The sequence below is a fragment of the Lygodium microphyllum genome, chromosome 13 (genome assembly GCF_053477565.2).
Source record: "Lygodium microphyllum isolate KBCC chromosome 13, Lygodium_microphyllum_v1.1.10, whole genome shotgun sequence".
In the NCBI taxonomy this organism is placed as follows: Eukaryota; Viridiplantae; Streptophyta; class Polypodiopsida; order Schizaeales; family Lygodiaceae; genus Lygodium; species Lygodium microphyllum.
The window spans coordinates 45,067,358-45,085,611 of record NC_141147.1 but is presented as its reverse complement, the minus strand read 5'-3'; the positions used below and the strand labels follow the sequence as shown (position 1 = coordinate 45,085,611).

At 42.1% G+C, this 18,254-nt stretch overlaps 1 protein-coding gene across 1 annotated transcript in view; it reads left to right on the top strand.

Moving 5' to 3' along the window:
• Window positions 1-14,535, top strand: part of LOC148026577 (uncharacterized) — a 72,273-nt gene extending 57,738 nt beyond the window's left edge. Inside the window, exons 13-14 of the mRNA XM_087691022.1 lie at window positions 13,713-13,770; window positions 13,878-14,535. Coding sequence (XP_087547148.1) covers window positions 13,713-13,770; window positions 13,878-14,011 — 192 coding nt within the window. The 3' untranslated portion in view covers window positions 14,012-14,535. The remainder of the gene's footprint in view (window positions 1-13,712; window positions 13,771-13,877) is intronic.
• Window positions 14,536-18,254: the final 3,719 nt, after the last annotated feature.

Sequence of the window (18,254 nt, the reverse complement as noted above, 5' to 3'; positions counted from 1 at the left end):
AATGATGTTACACTCAAAGTATGGGTTTATCCAATTTGTTTTAAAGAGAGGCCTTGGTTACATGTAAAAAATTCTTGGTACTTGCTGAAAATCAGACCAGCAAGACATTAAAGTATCTTCGCTATGACAATGGTGGGGAATGTGTCCAAAGCCTTTCAAGACTTTTATGGTAGCAAAGGAATTAGAAGGGAGCTCATCGCCGCCCACAATCTATCCCAAAATGGTGTTGTAGAGCATATAAATAGGACCATTCAAGATAGGTTTCGTACCATGTTGTCACATGTTGCTTTACCTCATGAATTTTGGATAGAGGTTGTTATAATAGCTGTACACTCGATTAATGGGTCACCAAACAGGTCTTTTGGGAGGAGGGGGGGTCCCTTCAAGAAGTGTGGTTGGGCAAGCCACCTTTGTATGCTCACTTGAGAGTGTTTGGCTGTGAGACATTTCTGCATATTTGCAAGGAAGAACGCAAAAACTTGAGCCAAAGTCCTATACATGTATTTTCCTAGGATATGGTGACAAGGGTGAAATGGGGTATTGACTATGGGATCTTGAGAAAATGAAAGTAGTACACAGCAATGATGTTATCTTCCGGGAAGATCGCATGCACAAACAGTCCGAAAAGACAGAGGAGATCAGAAGGGTTGTATTCCGAGAGGATGCACTGATAGGACAACAAAGAATGCTCGTTAGACACAGCAAATACATGTTGTAAATATCCTTGAGAATGCAATGAATAATGCTGAAAATGATTAGTAAGATATTGCCCATGATGTACCATAAACTCAGCAAGAACAGATGCCTTTGCAACAACGAGAACCGGCTATACAGTATGCTAAACCTACAAAAGATGTAATGAAGGAGACCTAACTGTCCTAACTAAGGGGAAAGAGAGAGAGAAGGACTGCAGAAGAAGAGGGAGAGGAGAGAGAGAGGCAAGAAGAAGAGAGAGAAAGAGGGAGAGAGGAAGAAGAAGAGGAAGCCATGGGAGCTTGAGAAGGTGAAAAGAGAGATTTTTGATAATTTATGTGATGCCTCAAAATACCCTCTTACACCTTATATACAGTCAGTGTGATTGGTGTGTTCCCATGCCATATTCCTGTGATCCTCGTTCATTACAAACCATCCTGTCTCATAAAGTTTTTGTCTTAAAAAACAAGGGATGTAGTCATGGACTGTAAGAGTGTGCTGTAGGAAATCAGCCATAACTTTGTGTGGGAAACTCCGAATGGGACAATTGAGGTGTCGTTACGTAGCCCATGAGATGTACTTTCAGCCCATGAGGGTGAGGCGGGGCGGCAATCAGGTCAGGACCAAAACTGGTACAAAATAAAGGGCTGTCCAGGAATTTCTAGTGTGCAGTCCCAGATGGTATGGCTGGAGAAAAACAGCCATAACTTCCACTAGGGAACTTCGATCGGGGCAAATAAGGTGTCGGCACGGAGCTCTCGAGGTATACTTTCAGTTCATGTATGGAGGATGGGGCTGAGAATGGACCAGGACCAAATCTGGTACAAAACAGGTGGCTGTCCAGATGCAGACTGCAGCCCAAAACATGGTGAAGTGCGAGCCAACACAGCCTCCTTGAGGTATGGAAATTCATCCAATATAGATGCTGGGCGCCAAGAGGCTTCCTCTATTGGTAGGCCTTGCCATTTGATCAGGTATTCATGTATGGAACAGGTGCGGAGTTGCTTTTCACGTTGCCCAATGACCGCTTCCGAAATATACTGAATGAGGCCCTCCTCATCTATGGGTGGGAGCTCCTCTACATGATCTTTGGGAGTGCCAATGAAAGGTTTCAATTGGCTCACATGGAAGGCATCATGGATCTTAGTGGTGGGAGGGAGTTGGAGGCGGTAAGCCAAGTCCCCGACCTTCTTAATGATCTTGTAGGGCCCATAGTAACGGTGTGCCAACTTGTTGCAAGAGCCGTCCTTTAGCGTGGCATAACGGGACTTGGAGACCTTGAGGAGTACCATTTCACCCTCTTGAAAGTCCCCGGGGTCTTCTTTTTGCATCAGCATGGAGCTTCGTGTGCTCTTGAGCCCTTTTGAGGTTTACCTTGCATTGTTGAAGTAGAGCTTGCATGCGGTCTAGCTCTTCTTTTCCCAAGGGGTTGAGCTTTTCATTGAAGATCATGGTGGGAAGGGGCACCCGATAACCATACAATGCTTCGAAGGGAGAGACTCCAATGCTTGAATGAGTGGAGTTGTTGTAAGAAAATTCAGCCAAGTGCAGCCATACGTCCCAAGAATTCTGCACATTATGACAAAAATGTCGTAAATAAGTTTCAAGCCACTTATTGACTCTTTCGGTCTGCCCATCCGTTTGGGGATGATAGGCTGTAGACGGAGCCAATCTGGTCCCCATGGAGCTGAAAATGGTCTGCCAAAATTGACTTATAAATTTGGTGTCCCGGTCATGTACTATGACTTGGGGCAAGCCATGCAACTTAAAAATATGCTCCATAAACTGATTGGCAACTTGGGATGCTGTAAACTGGGATTTTGTAGGGATGAAATGGGCTGCTTTAGTGAGTTGGTCAACTACCACGTAAATGCTATCCCAACCCTTCTTGGTTGTAGTGATGAAATCCATGGTAATGTGGGTCCATTTTCCTTCGGGAATAGGTAAAGGCTGCAACAAGCCACCCGGTTTAAGAGAGCTATCTTTATTTTGTTGGTAAGGCACACATCTAGACACAAAGTCTTTTACATCCCGCCGTAGGCCTTTCTAATGGAAGCTTTTTGAAACTCGATCATATGTTTTGAAGACCCCTAAGTGGCCAGCAATCGGTGAAGAATGCATCTCTTCAAGGATCCTTTGGGTGAAGGGAGAGGCATGGGGAATCACAATACGGCCATGGATCCAAATGAGGTCATTATGGAGCTGATATTGGGAATTGTCATCCATGACACCTTGCTGTAATTTTTGGAAAAGAGGGCTGAATTCAGCATCAAGCAAGTATGTCTCTTGGAGCTCTTCAATCCAATCATGGTGGAGTTCAGTGATGGATGAGACCTTGTATGCCCACATGCAAGAGAGTGCATCGGCCACTACATTGTCCTTGCCACGGGTGTGGATAATCTCAAAGTCATAGTTTTGTAGTGTCGCCACCCATCTACGTTGTTTGGGAGTGAGGTTGGGCTGAGTCAAGAAATATTTGAGCACATGGTGGTCACTTTTCACCTTAAATCTGCTGCCATACGAGTAGTGATGCCACTTTTTGATAGCATGAATGACTGCCAACATCTCCTAATCATAGACATGCAACTCTCTCTCTTTATCATCCAATTTTCGGCTCTCAAATGCTATTACCCCGTGTTCCTGCAGCAAAACTGCACCAATATCCCGTCCACTAGCATCACACTGGATGGTAAAATCCTTTGAAAAATCGGGGCATACAAGGATGGGGGCTGAAGTGAGCAAGTCTTTCAGCTGTTGAAAACTGCGGGCAGCCAATTCATCCCATAGGAAAGCCTCTTTTTTCAGCTTGTCTGTTAACGGGGCTGCAATTGTGGCATAATGGCGAATAAATCTCCTATAAAAGGAGAGACCAAGAAAACCACGCAAGGAGGTAGTGGTAGTGGGGGTGGGCCATTCTCGGACACATTGCACTTTTTTAGGATCAGCTTGGATTCCTTTTTCACTAACAATGTGTCCTAAGTACTCAACCTCAGTTTGCATAAAGACACACTTGCTTTCTTTGGCAAAGAGGCGGTGCTCTCTCAGTACATCAAAAATCTGCCTGACATGCTTCAAGTGCTCATGCATTGACTTGCTGTAAATGAGTATATCATCAAAGAATACCAACACAAACTGGAAAAGCCATGGCTGCAATATCTTGCTCATTAAGCTCTGAAATGTGGCGGGTGCATTTGTGAGCCCAAATGGCATGACAAGGAAATGGTACAAGCCACGGTAAGTCCGAAAGGCTGTTTTGACTTCATCACCCGCCCTCATTCTGATTTGGTGGTAATCGGATCGCAAATCAATCTTAGTGAAGTAGCGTGTACCCTTGAGTTCATCAAGCAAGTTATCAATTCGGGGGATGGGATATCTATTTTTGACGGTGATCTTATTGAGATCTTGGTAGTCAATGCAAAACCGGAAAGATCCGTTCTTTTTCTTAACCAATAGGACCGGGGAGGCATAAGGGGAAGAGCTAGGCTCTATGAATCCCATCTCAGTGAGCTCCTTGACTTGCTTTGCTACTTCCTCTCTCTCACATTTAGAGCGTCTATATGGGGGTTTATTGATGGGCTTGGCATGGGGCTTCAAGTCAATCGGGTGATCCACCAATCTTTGAGGGGGAAGGGTAGTGGGAGGCTGAAATAGGTCCTTATATTCAGCATGCTGCATTTTGCTTCCCCAAGGTGTGTTGGTCATCATTATTTTTATGCAAATGCAAGACAAAGATTTGGGAGCGTTTCTTGAATTTCTTTTTGAGTTGTCTTGCTGTTATAAGCTGAAAATCTGCATTTTCTTTGATTCCCTCCAAGTGTACAAGCTGCCCATGCATTAAAACTCCATATACAGCTGAGAGAAGTCCATAGAGATTTTTCCCAACTGCTGAAGCCAATTACATCCCAATACAACATCCACGGGGCCCATATCAAGGGTAATCAAGTCCACCTTTGCTGTGTAATTTTCAGCCAGCATAAGCGACACTTGTGTGCATACATGGGAGCTCACTTCCTCATTTCCATTGGCCACTTGAACCCGAAGGGGTCGCTGTAATTTAGTGGGAACACATGTCAAACGGCTAAGAGTTGATTTATTTACAAAGTTGTGTGTGCTGCCACTATCTATGAGGATGTATACACTCTTGCCATCAATGTTACCATGCATCCGTAAGATGTTCGGACTCCTAGAGCCAGTCCATGCATCCATGGAGATTGAGCAGGCTGATATAGCGGTGAATGAGGGGTGCCAAGGGTCATTCCCAAGCATGTCATCAATGGGGCAGTCACCGGGGTCAAAAGGGAACCCGTCCAGTGAGTCATAAAACTGATCGGGATCAATATCCTCCTCATATTCAGCATTTTCAGCAAGTGTCATTATTTGAGGGCTGTCATGCATGTCCTCTTCCAGCTTGTCACTATCTTCCAGCACATACATGCTATTAAACTTGACAGTGGCGTTCTTAAAGGGGCATTTGGATGCATGGTCAGTCGTGTACTTATACCCGCATTTGAAACACAAGCCTTTGGCTTTTCTATCCTTGACAACTTTAGGAGGAATGAATTTTTGACCGTTGGGACCGAAGCCATTCCTGGCCTTATTTTCAGCATACTTTGGGTCACTTTTGGAGGGTGGTGCTGTCCCAAAACTGCCATATTTCCTTTCAGCATTAAAAGTGGGGTAAGTAGGAATTTTGGGGCTGCCATTCCTTGTATTGTTGCTACGATAATTATTAACATATGGGGGTTGTCTAACAGGGTATCTTGGCTGTCCTGCAATGGGCTGCGTGCTCTCATTGCGGCGGTACTTTCGACCATAGCGTTCGGCCAATTCTATGGCTGCAAACAGGGTGGCTGGCTTTTGAGCCATTACATCAGCTGAGAGATGCGCATCCAGCCCATAAATGTATTTATGCAATTTGGCCTCATCACTAACTGCCTCAACATACATGGATAGGTTCATAAACTGGTTGGTGTACTCCCTCACGGTGAGATTTCGCTGATCAAACTGATACCATTGCCTAGCCAAGCGTTCTTTTTCCACCGGGGAGACAAAAACTTGGATCATATGCATCTTGAACTCTTCCCAATCACGAAACTGCTGGTTTTCCCGTTAAACAAATCTCCACCATGTGTGGGCAAAACCTTCTAAGTGAAGGGAGGTAAAAATGATCTTTGCTTCATCGGTACGGGGGTAGATGAGAAAATAGGCTTCCAATTTAGAGGTCCATTCCTCTAGTTCAGCTGGGGATGAGGATTGCCCATTGAATTTTGTAAACACAATCTTGTCATGCAGCTCATTTGGGCCTGGTTGCCCATGAATGCCATGTGCTACATGCTGCCCATACATGCCTTGCTGTCCAAAATTCCCATGGGGGCCACGCTGCCAATGCATTACATGAGGACCAAATTGCCCATTAGGACCTTGCTGTCCAAAATGTCCATGCTGCCCATTACCATATACATGCTGCCCATTGCCATATGCATGCTGCCCATGCACTCCGTGCATTCCATGCTGCCCAAGATTTGCATTGGAGCCATTCCCTTGAGTGTGCAAGTAGCTTCCGTTACGGGAGAGTTGGGGTGCCAATGATGGGCTGGAAGGATTCGTAACGGGGGAGGGAAGGAGGGGCTCATCATGTCGAGTGGAGGGCTCACCCGTCTCATAAGTGCTATGGGGAATGCCATGAGTACCACCAAGACCTTGTGGGCTGCGTCCAGTCTCCAAGGGGGGAGGGCAGTTAGCCTTATGGGGAGGGACATACTCCTTGGGTCGATCCGAGGGGGGGGCAATGGCGGGGATGAGGGCGCCCATGCGCTCTATGAGTAAGTCCATCTTGGCCATCATCTCGGAATGACGATGATCTTGGCAGGTTTCCATCTCCCTGTGGCGTTGCTTCATCTCTTGATGTCGTTCAGCATGACGGGTCTCATGTTAGCATAGGGTTTGGTTGAGCAGAGACAAGCGATCTATCTCGGGGGCACCTTCTTCAAACAAGTCTTCACGATCCTCCTGGGCTGAGCTAGGATCGTTCATTGAGGCACGGGAGTCCCTTATTTCACGCTGAAATTCCTCCTGGGCCTTTGCTTTACCCTTGTGGCCTGCCATCCCAAGTGCAGTCTACCAGACCCCTTGTTACAGAAATGATGATAACTTGAGCTAGGGAACTCTGATTGCCAAAATTTCTGATTCAAACGAGAGCCCTCGATCCCCTCTACGAGGCTATGTAAAAATATCTCCGACAGTAAATGATTAGGGCTTTGCTGTAATCACTTTTTGTGGGCTGACTGTGTAGGACTGCTGCCTGTCCCACAGTATCTCTGGGCACAAAACTGAGTGTATCTCCCAAACCGTAGGGCGGAATGGGGAGTTTTTAGCTCAGTTCGAAGGGGAAGATGCCCTCTTTGAATCAAGCTATAGAGCTCGCGCTCAGTCACACAAGAAGGCTTTGCTGTAATCAATTATTGCGGGCTGACTGTGTAGGACTGCTGCCTGTCCCATAGTACCTCTGAGCACAAAACTGAGTGTATCTCCCAAACCGTAGGGCGGAATGGGGAGGTTTTTAGCTCAAATCGAAGGGGAAGATGCCCTCTTCGAATCAAGCTATAGAGCTCGCACTCAATCACACAAGAAGGCTTTGCTGTAATCAATTCTTGCGGGCTGACTGTGTAGGACTGGCTCTCTGCAATATCCTGCAAAGGCTCCCTCAAGGAGCATACTTTATCCCAATGGTGAGGGTCTTATCCCAGACATCCAGGGCCTCAATGGTGGCTCTCAATACCCCGTAAAGCCATACATTCTTTGCATCCATAGCTCATTGTTGAGACCAATTTCACACTGCATACCCTGCCCTTCTTGCATTGCATCCACCATACATTACCAAGCGGTTCATGACATTACCAATGTATGTAGGGGTTTGTAGGCTCAAGTGATTAGGGTTCGGGCTATTCCATCAAATGTTCTTGCATCTGCAATAATTCTTTGGGCTTTGGATCACCGGGAGGTGGGCAAAGTTCTCCCTGGGCCAGGTTGTGCACCCCTTCAGGGTCTTTGATGGCAAGGGGGGGTCACCCCTCTTTTGTCTTGCCATCTCGCCTGGCATTGGGCTTTTCCTCACCCGAAATATACATGGCAGGCATTTATTAATTAAACAACCAGCATGAGATGCATTTCAAAATTCAAAATTTTGGGCTTTTCATGAAGTGCATGGAATTGGAATGGGGAATAGGGATAGGGAGCTTACCGGCAGTGACTCATTGCCTACTCACCCTTATACAATGGATTTTTTATCACTTCTTAGCTCAGCCAATTCACAAGAAGCCAAACAGGTTATGGGTAAGCAAAATATAATCACAATGAAGCTTGAGCATGAGTTAAATCCATTTCAGCACTATAAGATCAAAGGGAAATGATTGGGACTAATAATCAGCATGCATTCAAGGTTTGGGCCTCCTATTATCTACTTGGACTCATACATTCTCTCAAACAAATGGATGGGATTCAACAAGAGGCTTAAACGGAGAGAATGAGAGCCAAGAATCAGTTACCTTGAGTCTTTTGGAGAAGAAGGCAGCCACTAATGCCACCTCAGTCCTTCATGAGAGCTCCATTTGATCCCGAATGCTCTATGGCTCCAAAATGGGTGTGCTCCGTCAAGAAAGGGTGAAGTTAAGCTTGGGGCAGGATGGTTTAGGACCTTCCCATAAAGAGTTCTTGCTGAAATTGAGGTCCTACTCCATAGCCATGGCTGCTCACAAGTGAATGCCTTCAAATCTTGCTTGTAATCTTCTTTCCGTTCTTCTTGATAGCTGAAATCTTGAGCTATATTGAAGAGGGACTCCCGGGGACCAAGGAGAGACCAAAATCTTCAGGATTGCTGAGCTTGATGTCAAGGTTCCATGGCTGCCATGGACTGCATCAAACCAGGGTTTCTTGAGTGCAAAAGGGGAGTCCAAGGGCTGAGGAAGATGTCTCTGATGCTGCCCAAGAAAGTTGCCAAGGGCCAGGACTGACGCTAGGAAGGAGGGGAGGGCTGCCCTGCAGGTCAGGAAGCAACCCGTTTTTTGCGCCGCAAATTTCGGGCTGCTCCTGGGGGGGCCACAAGCAGGGAAAACCAAGGGTGTTTTGCTCAATGTGCTGCTCCAACTGAGGGGGAGATCTTGGGACAAGCCAATCTTGCTGAGGAAGAGGAGGGGGAGCAAGAATTCTGAGTTTCTTGGGCTGGAGCTTCCATGGCAGCTTGGGAAAAAGAGGAGAGAGAAGGTCTTCTTGAAAAGTAACAAAGTTTTTGGCCTTCTCTAATTGTGCTACCCTCCTTTTTGCCCAAAACCCTAAAAAACTTGCACGAAAATTAGTGACGACCTGTCAAATTTGTCTGTCCGCCTTCAGATTTGTCCATGGTTCTTGGGAAAGCTCCAAGAAAGGCTGCCACAGTCTTCAAGAGGGCTGATAGTCTGCCTGAGTACTCCTGTGTACCTGTGAAAGAGATGTAACTGGAGCTTTCTAACTGTGGGAAACTGTGAGAGCCCTAAATCTATGGGGAAAGAGAAGGATCAAGGACAAAGCTCTGATACCACTTGTAATGAAGGAGACCTAACTGTCCTAACTAAGGGGAAAGAGAGAGAGGACTGCAGAAGAAGAGGGAGAGGAGAGAGAGAGGCAAGAAGAAGAGAGAGAAAGAGGAAGAGAGGAAGAAGAAGAGGAAGCCATGGGAGCTTGAGAAGGTGAAAAGAGAGTTTTTTGATAATTTCTGTGATGCCTCAAAATACCCTCTTACACCTTATATACCGTCAATGTAAGTGGTATGTTCCCATGCCATATTCCCGTGATCCCCGTTCATTACAAAAGAGGAAGCTGCTAATGTAGATTTGCATGTTGAACAACTAGCAAATCTTGATCATTGGGTCCGCAGGTCGACCAGAGTGCAAATATAGCCAGATAGGTTTGTTCCCAGTGTCAATTATGTGGTTGATTATGTCACGTTGACAGATTGTGGTGAGCCGTCATGCTTCCAAGAAGCAATGGATAGAAAAGACAACAAGAAATGGCATAAGGCTATGTTGCCAGAGATGGAATTTCTCATGAAAAATGACACTTTGGATTTGGTGCATTTACCTAAAGGGCAAAAAGTGCTATCATACAAATGGGTTTACAAAATGAAAGTCACTTTTGGTTCTTTGCCAAAGTACAAGGCACGACTGGTTGCTAAAGGATACAAGCAATAATATGGAATTGATTTTAATGAAATTTTTTCTCTTGTAGTGAAAATGACTACTTTGTGAACCATTTTGGACTTGGTCACATCTGAAGATATAGAACTTATACAGATGGATTCCAAAACAATCTTCTTACATGGTGATCTGTATGAGGAGATCTATATGTAGCAGCATGAGGGTTTTGTTACAAAGGGGAAATAGCACATGGTATGTAAACTCAACAAGAGTTTGTATGGGTTGAAACAAGCACCACGAGAATGGTATCATAAATTTGATACACTTATGCAATCTTAGGGATTCCATAGATCTCAAGTTGATCATTGCTTATACACCAAGAAGATAATATATGGCGGCTTTATTCTCTTGGTTTTGTATGTGGATGACATGCTGATTGTAAGCAAGGATGTTCATGCCTTGGACTCTTTGAAGCAAAGCTTACATAGTAGTTTTGATATGAAGGATCTTGGTGGGGCCAATCATATTCTTGGCATGCATATATTGAGGGACAGATCGAAGGGTCTTCTCTACCTATCACAATATGAGTATGTTATTAAGGTTTTATAGCATTTCAATATTGAGGGGAGGAAAATCCATTGGTGTATCATTACCTCTATATGTGAAACTTAGTGCAGATGACAACCTTACATCTGATGATGGAAAGATTGAGATGACCAAGATTCCTTATGCTTTAGCCATTGATAGCTTGATGTATGCTATGGTTGCTACACGTCTTGACATTGCATTTGTGGTGGGAATGGTTAGCAGGTACATGGCATATCTTGGCAAAAAGCATTGGGACGTAGTGAAGGGTATCATGAGATAGCTTAAAGACAAAGTATTTGTGTATTGGCTTTGGGAAGCAAAAGTCATTTGTTTGTTGGCTTCGATGCAGACCATGCTGGTCATTCTAACTACAAGAAGTCTACTTTAGGATATGTGTTCACATTCATAGGGGGAGCGGTCTCTTGGATATTCAGGTTGCAAAAGTGCATTGCATTGTCTACTATAGAGGTAGAGTATGTGGCTGCCACTGAGGTATGCAAGGAGGCTTTATGACTTTCATGTCTGGCAAGAGAGCTTGGTATTACGGAGGTTCCTATTCTTCACTGTGACAGTCCGAGTGCTATCATGCTAGCATGGAATATTGTCTTTCATGCAAAGACAAAGCACATATAGGTGAAGTATCATTTTATCAGGGATGTACTTGACAGCAAGAGCATTGAGTTGGTTAAGGTACATACAAATGATAACCCTGCAATCTTCTCATGAAGGGTCTTCTAACAAAGCGGTTTACTCATTGCCGTCAGATGATGGGGGTTGGATGGTATATGTGTATTTTAGCTTTGCACCTACATAGACTTACTTGATTCTTTCCTTTACCTTTAGGCACGTTGCCTTTAGGTGGGAGGTTGTTGGGAATAAAGGCTCATCGTGCCTTTTACAATGTTCGGGTGTGCACACACCCTTACACATGTACTTTATATATATTATCAAAAACCTAAAGTGTTACACTTCGTCATTGAACCCACACATTGAGTGTCGTGCTTTCACTCCTTCTCACTCTCTACTTTTAAACTTTGCACTCAATCCCTCTCTCACTATGCATATCTCAATTGTATTTTATTTCGATTCTCGCACACACTTGTCTTCATGGCTCTCCATAGCCCTAATCCTTTAGACATGGAGGCTTTGAGGTCACTATATTATCATTACATTTCATTCATCATTCATCCAGTCTTTGTGTTTTTTAGCACATTCATTGCTAGTGTGTTGTCTCCATTGCAAACCCTGCTATTTTTTTTACAGGTTACATTTGTATTGATGGATATATGTGTAAGATCTTGTTTGAGGCCACTATTGGAGAAACTAGTAAGACTGCCAATTCGTGGCTGGTTAGTCTTAGGCCTTGCATGTAAATTGTGGTTTCAACATTCGTGTATGTGAGCCTATTGATGCTATAGGTAAATCAATCATCTGCTCGACGTGATTTCGAGCTCATAGTAGTACATGTATTAGTTCTCTCTTAGCTACCTATTTATTGTAGTGCTTGCTTATCCTTTTCCTAAAATTTGTTGTCAAGCTAGTCCTATCATTTTTGACCTTGCAATGCACATAATGAGCTAACTAAATTTATAGGGACAATTTGTGGCAGACTGAGTAGCCCAAACTCAAAGCTTAAGAAAATAAGGGGGATAGATTTTAATATGATAGAATTGAAGTCGGCGTTATATATGCAGCCCAACGTCTAAAAACTATGGAAAGAGGGGGAACTTTAGGTTTAGGGGTCTTAGGTTGTAGCTTAGTATCAAAACTTGAAAGAAGTGGTGGAAAGATGAAGTTGATGTTCCCCCCCTCCTTTGTAAGGGCTTTGTAACTATGCCATAGTGGTGCTACCAGAGACACCTATATAGGGAGTAGTAGTGACTCTGAGCCTTGCTTGGTTTCCAATCTAGGTGTGATTCCCTATGCCCAACGGTGAATCCTCACATGTGCGGCATCACAATGGTGTAGTCCTGTGGGATGTGCCTATGTTGTACCATTTCTTTCATTGAAGAATAGAAGAGTATACCTTTCTCTTACATATCATACTACCTTTCTGTGCCGTGTCGAGTGATCATACTACCTTTCTGTGCCGTGTCGAGTGAGTGATTGAGTGCAGGTGCATTACACTTGGCACGCCTTCTACGTAGGTTTTACCTTGACACCTAATGGGGGCGGCATGTTTCATTGCTTCACTCCAATGGCCCCTTCGAAGTAGAAGCAATCCTTTGGCACCAGGAACACAAAGGTTACCTTGAGTACCTTACCAAGTGGAAAGGGCGCCCTCTCAAAGAAGCCACTTGGATCTCAGAAGCAGAGGCCCGTGAACGTGGCAACGAGGCCTTCGCCACTTGGCTCAAGGAGAAGCCCAACAATACTTCCAATGTATCTTGAGTCATCACTTAGCTTACCATAGGACTTGGCAAAGCCTCCACTCCTCACATGTAATTGAGTGGAGGGTGGATTGGGATGACAAAGAACAATAAAAAATCCAAGTCTAGATGGGTGGACATTAGCCAGCTTGATAGAAAAAGCTGTGTTAAGACCTCAAAGTCGTATTGTGAGGCAGACATTGACTAGCATGATAGAAAAGGTTGTGTTAATACCCCACTAAGACATCAAGTCCTAGATCAGTAGACATTGACCAGCTTGATAGGAGCTGGGTTAAGACCTCGGAATGAGTCAATAAGCACTACCTTAGATTGCTGAGGATAGCAATCCATTGTGTGGAGTTGAGTGTAAGGGCTTTGTAGCTATGCCATGGCATTGTTGCTAGAAACACCTATATAGGGAGTATTAGTGACTCTGAGCTTCCACTCTACAGGTGATTTCCTATACCTAGTGGTGAACCCTCACATGTGTGGCATCATGACGGTGTAGTCTTGGGATGTGCCTATGTTGTACCGTTTCTTTCATTGAATAATACAAGAGTATACCTTGCTCTCACATATCGTGTTTACCTTTCCGTGCCTTGTCAAGTGAGTGATTGAGTGTAGGTGCATTACCCTAGAATAAACCAACCCCCACTGGATTCAGCCAGTCCACATGCGGTTTTCTGCAAGAGAGGACTTGTGTCTGGTGTCGCATAGGGGTTAAAGTGGGTAGACTATTTGGTGCTTTGCTGATTTTCTAGCATAGTACTAGTTTGAGCACTCAGAGTGCTTGGCTATTTATAGGTTTTTAAAAGATGGTTTGCTTGCATCCAGTGAAGCAAATGAAAAGGTTGTGCAGATTCTTTTTTGTAAGTTAACACTGTTCCTTTTACAGGATGGTGGAATCATTGCAATCGAAGATGGTTCTGAGGATACACTGAAAGTTGACACAGGTATGTCATCTGGTTTTCTTGCTATGTGGGGTCTGCTGAGTTGTCTGCAGCAAGCTTTCCTCATATCACATGTTCTTGGCTTTCTTTGTTTTCTCTTCTGAATGTAGGAATATTTAACTTCAAACCACCTGCTGAGGCCAGGGCAAAGAAATTGCAAAAATGGGTTTGTGCTGCTGCCAGCAAATGCTTCACAAAGAAGCTTGAAGCCCGGAAAAGGAAAAAGAAGTCCAAGTCAAGATAATCTGCCAAAGTGGTGGAACCAATTTGTGCATCCTATTTATTGCGTTTTCAGAAGTTGTAAGGAAGCAGTCAACTCATGGGGAACTGCCATGCTTCATTTTCCCATTGATATGTTTTGCAGGATACTGCAATGTCTCCCAGATTGGAAACTGCACAGAGGTTCACACTGCATTTTGGAAGTTTGGAAAGCTGTTTACTTATGCTCAGCATTGTATTGAGAATGCCACTCTGTTTTTATAATTATCAGGTGTGCTCTATTTCTCTGAGGACAATGTGCACCAATCCAGTGTACTTCCTGCCTTTGTAAACCTCTTGCCTTCCTAAACCTCCTGTTAAATGACACGAATCATCTAGTTAGCTCACAAAGGACGTCCTGTGTAGTAAAGCCGAGTCCAATGATGACTCCCAGAGCTCAGATTTGCACTATGTAATTGAAGATATTCTAGAGAGTTTTTTGAATTACTTTGTATTGTTTTGAGTTGAAAAAGATCACAGGAGCCGATTTTACTCAGAAAATTTTTTCCTGAAAAGATTAGTCTGAAAGCTACTACGCAAAATGAGGTGGATAGTTTCTCATTAGAATGATGCTAATGCCAGCTACTCAGTAATCTGAGGTCCTTTGCATTTTTGGGTAAATCTGATGTGATAAAAACATATTTTGGGTAAGTGTGTGAATTTGGTTTCCATTGTTATGCAATGAAGGTTCCAACAAAAGCCTGTGAATTGTGCCGCATTAAAGTGTGAAGCCTTTCATGATTTTCAAAGTTATATTTGGTTCAACTTTTCATAGATGGATTGATGACTTGTCCACTGGATGATGGATGGATTACTTGTTAGTTCGATTGATCGATTCTTTTATTATGATGATTTGGACCAGTCCATGATGTCCTCCTCTTGGTTTGGATTCTTCTTGTTTTGCAGATATTTGCATGATCTCTCAATGCTGGTTTGCAAAATATCATTTACTATATTTAAGGCACATTGCATGGCCAAGGAGTATTATTTCTCACAAGAATAACAGTTGATTTTTTGTTTTTGGACAGTTGTATCCAAGCTGGGGTAAGGCTTCTGATGGGCCTCTATAGAACTTTTGTATGCTCAGTTCCACAATCACATAAACTAGGCGCTTGCTTGCAGTGTCTTGTGGTCGCTTTTATTATACACAATCTATCACATGGATCTATGATGCTTCTGACTTGGGACCTTAAAACCTTGGGTTCCCTCATGATTTTGGCTAATATGCTACCCAATCAAAAAAAAAAAAAAAAAAAAAAACATAATGCCTCACTCAAGTTGAGTCGTAGCTTGATAAGCGGAGGCTTCCAAGGAACATGTTCCTTAAGGAAGTAGCAAAATTATAAGCTAGTGGCATAGGGTTCCACCTTTGAGCCTGATTAGGCACCGGCTCAAAAAACAAAAACAAAAACAAAATTTAACTTTATGAAACATCTAACGGAGTTTGAGATTTGTAACTTCAAATGCTTTCAATGACATTGAGGGAAATGTAGTATAAAGCCTTTCCATCTTGCTCTTGTGTGATTGTGAGGTTCGAGGCTACCTACTCCATGATAAGATGGTTAAACAAGGATATGTAAAAGTGGCTGATCCAATTGGAACATGTGATGGATTGTGTTGTAAGAGTTGAAAGGGGGGTCATATACACCCCAAGCCTTGAAGTTGGACCGCATATATACTCCAAGCCTTGAAGTTGCACCTTTGGTAGAATATTGAATACAAAACATCAATCCTTCCCAAGTCTTTGGAGTGGAAGAATGCTTACATGCAATTTCTTTTCAGCTCCAGGATGTTGTGCAAGTCACCTTTGCTTGAAGGACTATTCTTTGAATCTTAAACAATTTGTTAGTTGCTTAAATACACCGTAAAAATTAAATGAATTTCAAGACATCTATAACGTAGTGTTAATGTGAAACCTTGTAGTATGGCCAATGGATCTAACCAATTAGGGATATTATCTAAAACATCCCCAAAATATGCCTCATTGTGTATGGATGAATCCATGACCATCTTAGTTCCTCTCTTGGTCCCATCGAGTTGGACTTTCCTTGCTCTAGTACTTGATGTAATTCAGTAGCATCATTGACTTGCAATGTCATCCTTATTGAAGTTCTTCCTTGATGTTCCAAACTATATTTGGTATTGGCACAAGTAAGTTGCTCAATCATTTTACAAGTGACATTATTAGTTACAAGTTGTATAGAGAAACCTTTAACTTGTTATGAGACTTGTGTCAATAGAGTGGCCTATTTGGTAATAGTGGTAGCTTGTTATGACACACCTCTTAATTGAGTTCAACAACACGTCATGGTGTAAATTGTGTATTGCTGCTCCAACTTAGTATGCCCTTTTCTACCTTATATTGAGTAGCAAGGTATGGTACAAGCTTTCATGCTATGATACACAATGGGAAATAGTCATGCTATATACTTTTAATCTTATATTTGGAAAATGTTTTTAAATTTATTAGAAGATAGTCAAAAGTATTGCAATAGTTGGTATGCTATGTTTTGATTTATTTTGAAAACTTTGTAGTACATTTCTTAAAATTTAAAGCAAATTATAAACTATTTGTTATAAAAAAGGTAGAAGTTCCATTATCTTTTTGGAAGATGCAAAAATTAATATGTAGATAACTAATTAACTTATCTTCAGTGTTACTCTTATCTTTTGCTTGATTTAGTACTTACTAATTTTAATTGTTCTCTTCTTTGGGATTTGTTACAATTTTTGAATTTTGAACATGCTAATTTTATCCCTTGCTAAAATTCAATACTTATGATCTTATTTTACATTTTATTAACAATTGCTACTCATATTCTTTGTTAGATTTTTTAATAAAATTGATTATAGATGTGCGTTTTTATCAAGAATTTCATGTATTACAACTTTAGTAAAAATGATTACATATGTAACATCATTCAAAAGCGACTCATGCTGTTTTGTTATTATATGTTTTTTGTGCATGTGATGTATTATATCTAGTTGCTTGTTGGGTGTAGTTTTATACCATCTTGTTCTTTTTTTGCTTATTAACCATTATTCTTATGACTTGCTTGGAATTATTTTGTAAATGTATTTGACATTGCATTAAAAGTTGTGAAACGCTTTTGTCTTGGCTTTAATTGTATGTAAAAGCATTTTGAATTGACATCATAACCAATAATTAGTAGAAACAAAGACACCTCAATAATACCAAGTGGTGAAAAATTTCAACACAATAAACTAGGGAAAAGCTAAAATGTGTATCCTTGTAATACCTTAAGTAGGATACAACATAGGAGAGAGATCTCTTCTTATAGAGCATGGTTATAATGAAGAGAGAAGGTCACTTTCTAAAAATAAGATGGGCCTACATTTTCCTATAAACCATGGCATGCTCGCCTCGCACTCACTTAAGGACCATTCACATTAAGTGATAGCCTCTATAGGATAAATATTGATTCTATTCTTATTCATACTAATGCTATGTAATATAATTCTCTCCAACAAAAATATGCTAAAATAATGTGACCTAACATGCCTCAATTATATGATAGCAAATGTCCTCAATTGCTATGTATAGATAAGTTTAAACTTGACCTACATCCAAATCGTTAGTATATAAGCATTCATAAAAACCAATCTTATAATATAAACGCTAGGTAGTCCATAGAGAATATCAAATAACAATTAGTCTTTTCAATGAGTAGTTGTACAAGATGATCATTTATTCCAAATAGCTTCATAAAAATCTAAAACTATTCTTAAAATCATAATTATATAGGTTACGCTCCTTTAAAACAATTAGACATGTGTTGGCATTAAATATACCTAGAAATACTTGAATTGCCAACCAAGGTCCATGTGAATAATCCATAAATGCATGCATTGCACATAGTTTACAAGATCCATTTGAATAATGAATAAATAGGCTAGCAACACTCTTCAATTGCCCTAAATGTGAAGGGTGCAAAAACTTCCAAAATGATACGACATGCCATGATTAGTTAGCATATCATAAAATGACTTGGAAGTGAAAATCACCCATGTTCTTGCTAAGAATATCAATGACCAGAAAGGATAGTTATGCCATCAACTTTTCAATCCAAGGGGAACTATAAGTGATTGTTATCCCCTTGAAAGCATGCACATGGTATCAAGGGATAACCCATTAAGGCCATTAACCCCATGTGTAGATAAAATTATACCAGATGGCAAATTCATACCATGTAGAAAGTCATGGAAAA